Raw genomic sequence first — 4,889 nt, forward strand, 5'->3', positions numbered from 1 at the left:
TAAAAAAAAAAAAGGATAATACTGAAGAATTTGGATGTTTTTCACATCTCCCTCAATAACTCTAGTATCTGAAAGGAAGTTTAAAGTAATAGTAATATTCAAGAAGGCAATGATAGTTTATTTTGTAAGCATTTCTTTTGATTCGTGTTCTATTTGCTTTCACTTGATTTGGAGATTAGCGGATAGGAGAAATTGGTAATTTAGAGAAGCATCACAAAGAGTGCTCTCCGAACTTCTGTAACTTTTACCTAATTTTTTGTACTAAAAGTTTATGATAAAAGTTTTGGGGTTTGTAGCTTATTTAATCTACTTGTTTCTCTCCACAGCAAGACAGATCGGCTTGCCAAAGGATCAGAATGTTACCAAAAGAGCCTTAGTTTAAATCCTTTCCTCTGGTCTCCTTTTGAATCATTATGTGAAATAGGTAGGTGGGTGGGGTTGAGAAGTGGGTGAGTTCCCATCTCCTCTTCTTTTTTCCCGCTACTTAATTTTTGGAGAGCAATACAGATCATCTACCCCCAAGAAAAATATTTTTCCATGTTAAAATTGAAAATAAAAAGTAAGTTAGAATCATAGGTATGTTTCAAGAGTCATATAACTGAAAATTACACAAAGATTAAATCCAGTAGATTCTTCTGTTTAGCCCATCTACTTTCAAGTATCTGGTGTCCTCTAGAATGAGTTATATTGTGTGTTTAACACCAGCAAAAATTGCTTTCTGAATAAGAAAATTAATAGAATTTCTAATGCAATTAATAGAATGCCTGGAGCAGAAACTTACAGTTTCTGAACAGTATAGGGAGAGAATATCTCAGTACATTTGGCCTAGGATACATAAAGGACCATTTTTCGGCATTGTTGCATCTATGTATGTATAGAAGGGCTTCAACCTTTACTGTAAAGTATGGCGTAAAGTATGATGGGTTTTAACTCTTCAACCTCATCTCCTACTTTGAGAAAAATGAGATCTAGTTATTTTCAGCTTTCAAACAAACACAGAAATCTGCATTTTTCTGTGATTTGTTATATTTAAAATTAGTGTTCTTGTAGTTTATTTTCTAAATTTACAGCTTTATCTTACTGGTACACTTTTATGATATATTGATAGATGGGCTTTTAGGAGGTAAATTTGATTAGCAGAAGTGGACAGGAGAATTTAAAATTTTGGATAAGGCCTATTTCCTATTTCCACTAACTTATTCTTACTTGAAAAAAATGTATTCCTCACTTCCTCAGAGACAAACTTTTTTTTTTTGTCTTCACAGGTGAAAAGCCAGATCCTGACCAAACATTTAAATTCACATCTTTACAGAACTTTAGCAACTGTCTGCCCAACTCTTGCACAACACAAGTACCTAATCATAGTTTATCTCACAGACAGCCTGAGACAGTTCTTACGGAAACACCCCAGGACACAATTGTAAGTGTCTTATATTCTAGTGTTCAAAATATTATGAAAACTACAAAGAATGATCTGAACTAAATAATATATTGTGAATGACTTGGTAGAAATTTTCTGTTTCAGGAATTAAACAGATTGAATTTAGAATCTTCCAATTCAAAGTACTCCCTGAATACAGATTCCTCAGTGTCTTATATTGATTCAGCTGTAATTTCACCTGATACTGTCCCACTGGGAACAGGAACTTCCATATTATCCAAACAGGTTCAAAATAAACCAAAAACTGGTCGAAGTTTATTAGGAGGACCAGCAGCTCTTAGCCCATTAACCCCAAGGTAAGTCAAACAAGATACTTTCAAATGTGCTGTAGTACTAAATAATCTTATAATAACTCATATTGTTTGTAATGCAGATTATTGTAATGGCAACTTCTAAATCAGTATGGGAACAGGGGCATTCTGTTTTCAGAAAATGAAGTAAAAAACAGCACATGATGATGTTGACAGGCGCGGTGGCTCACGCCTGTAATCCCAGCACTTTGGGAGGCCAAGGCAGGCAGATCACCTGAGATCAGGAGTTCGAGACCAGCCTGGCCAACATGGTGAAACCCTGTCTCTACTAAAAATATAAAATTAGCTGAGTGTGGTGGTGGGCGCCTGTAATCCCAGCTACTCGGGAGGCTGAGACAGGAGAATTGCTTGAACCCAGGAGGCGGAGGTTGCGGTGAGCCGAGATGGAGCTGCTACACTCCAGCCTGGGTAACACAGCAAGACTCCGACTCAAAAAAAATTGATATTAAATATTGGATTGGCTGGGCACGGTGGCTCACACCTGTAATCCCAGCACTTTGGGAGACCGAGGTGGGCGGATCACGAGGTCAGGAGATCAAGACCATCCTGGCCAACATGGCGAAACCCCATCTCTACTAAAAATACAAAAAATTAGTCGGGCGTGGTGGCATGCTTCTATAGATCCAGCTACTCGGGAGGCTGAGGCAAGAGAACCACTTGAACCCGGGACGCAGAGGTTACAGTGGGCAGAGGTTGCAGTGAGCCGAGATGGCACCACTGCAGTCCAGCCTAGGAGACAGGACAAGACTCCGTCTCAAAAAAAAAAATTGGAGAAAAATGTAAAACTCTTAAATTAGGTAGTAAACACATTAAGAAATACTGTCTATGACTGTGCATTATTGGATAGCAGTGAGCCTCATGAAATATTATCATCAGAGCACCATTGGTTGCTATTAAAATGTTCTTTTCCAAAACATCGAGGAAATTTGACACTTACCGTTTTTTGTTTGAGACAGGATCTCACTCTGTCACCCAGGTTAGAGTGCAATGGCACAATCATAGCTCACGGCAGCCTCAAATTCCTGGGCTCAAGCGATCCTCCTGCCTTAGACTCCTGAGTAGCTAGGACTACAGGCACATGCCAACATACCTGGCTAATTTTTTAAGTTTTTTTTGTAGAGATGGGGTCTTGTTGTGTTGCTCAAGCTGATCTGGAACTCCTGGCCTCTAGTGATCCTCCTGCCATGGCCTCCCAAAGTGCTAGGATTACCGTGAGCCACTGAACCTAGCTGTCACACCTATTAATATAAAATATTTTATCAAAATTATTAGTAGTATATGTATGTATAAATACAGGAACTCGGCCCAGAGGATACATATCCAAAAGTATCAAAATGAAAAATTATGTGCTAGAACGGGTTGGGCATGGTGGCTCATGCCTGTAATCCCAGCACTTTGGGAGGCTGAGATAGGCAGATTACTTGAGACCAGGAGCTCAAGACCAGTCTGGCCCACATGGTGAAACCCTAGCTCTACTAAAATTACAAAAATTAGCCAGGCATGGTGACAGATACATGTAATCCCAGGTAGTTGGGAGGCTGAGGCACAAGAATCGTTTGAACCCAGCAGGTGGAGGTTACAGTGAGCTGAGATCATGCCACTGCACCCCAGCCTGGGCAACAGAGCAAGACTCTGTCTCAAAAAAAAAAATATCTATATCTATATCTATATCTACTAGAAGAAATGCTATGAATCAGGTCCTGAGGCCAGGGAACTACTAAAATAGCATGACCATGAGATTGCCACTCTGGAGAGTTATTGTTATCTAATGGTCTCTAGAGACATTTTCTCTGTAGTTGTGTCTAAATCCCATAAATTCCAAGAATTTGAAGTAATCTGATCATTTGGATCTTAGATTTATAAAGCTACTCTTCTTTATTTCTAATAAATCTCCTGAGATCAGTCATTGTTGCTCACTTTAGTTCCTTGTTTGATAGCTTTTTTTAGTTTTAGTTATGGTGGGTGGAATAGTCTATATTCACAGCTTATTTTTAATCTGTCCCTCAGATCCTCACTGTTCCTAAGACTGATTTGCCATTCTCTTCCTTTTAGACCTTCTAATTTAAGTATACTGCTGCTTTATATATGCCTTGATGACTTTTTGACACCTTGATTTCAACCTCTTCTCAGTTTTGGGATTTTTGCCATTAGAAACCCCAAGTCCTGGAGATGGATCCTATTTACAAAACTACACTAACACACCTTCTGTAATTGACGTGCCATCCACCGGAGCCCCTTCAAAAAAGGTATTTTCCATGTAAAATGCAGTTTGGGTATTGATTAAAGCAACTTGTTTATTTTAATCTTTCAGGTAATTTCAGGGAAAATCTAACTTTATATAATTGCTTTTGCCTTAGATTTGTTGATCTAAATATAAAAGAATGTCATTGTTGTAGCCTCTTGGTTATAGTAGGAGGCAGACTTCTTACTCTTTTGGCCAAGTAAGACTGTATCTCACAATTTTAGTTTATTTCAGCATATAGTTAAATAAACATATTCATATTTTTACTTTTTAATTTCCTTTTTAAAAAAACAAAATTAAGATTGTTTATATTACTTGAATATAAACAACAGAAATTATGTCTGCCATAGTTTTTACTTGTCTCCACCACTGTGTATATATGTTTTTTTGTTGTTTTTTGTTTTGTTTTGTTTTTTTCTGAGACGGAGTCTCGCTCTGTCACCCAGGCTGGAGTGCAGTGGCCGGATCTCAGCTCACTGCAAGCTCCGCCTCCTGGGTTCACACCATTCTCCTGCCTCAGCCTCCCGAGTAGCTGGGACTACAGACGCCCGCCACCTCGCCCGGCTAGTTTTTTGTATTTTTTAGTAGAGACGGGGTTTCACTGTGTTAGCCAGGATGGTCTCGCTCTCCTGACCTCGTGATCCGCCCGTCTCGGCGTCCCAAAGTGCTGGGATTACAGGCTTGAGCCACCGTGCCCGGCCTCATATGTTTTTTTAATAACACTAATAATTATATGAAAAAAAATCGCTCAGGTAAAGCCAGATATTTCTAATAGTAAGATATTTGTGGTAGATCATGGATATATAGTTTTAAAATGAAAATGAAAAATATTTGGTAGTATACTTAGTAAATATTGCAGCAAGCATCATGAGGCCTTTTTTTTTTTTTTTTTTTT

At 38.5% G+C, this 4,889-nt stretch overlaps 1 protein-coding gene across 1 annotated transcript in view; it reads left to right on the top strand.

The window, feature by feature from the left end:
* The window catches only part of CDC27 (cell division cycle 27), a 72,993-nt gene that overhangs the window by 33,328 nt on the left and 34,776 nt on the right, over positions 1-4,889 (top strand). The window contains 4 exon segments of the mRNA XM_017882950.1: positions 327-424; positions 1,266-1,420; positions 1,526-1,737; positions 3,884-3,998. Coding sequence (XP_017738439.1) covers positions 327-424; positions 1,266-1,420; positions 1,526-1,737; positions 3,884-3,998 — 580 coding nt within the window.

Source organism: Rhinopithecus bieti, unplaced genomic scaffold, assembly GCF_001698545.2.
Source record: "Rhinopithecus bieti isolate Rb0 unplaced genomic scaffold, ASM169854v2 scaffold_12928, whole genome shotgun sequence".
Taxonomy (NCBI): domain Eukaryota; kingdom Metazoa; phylum Chordata; class Mammalia; order Primates; family Cercopithecidae; genus Rhinopithecus; species Rhinopithecus bieti.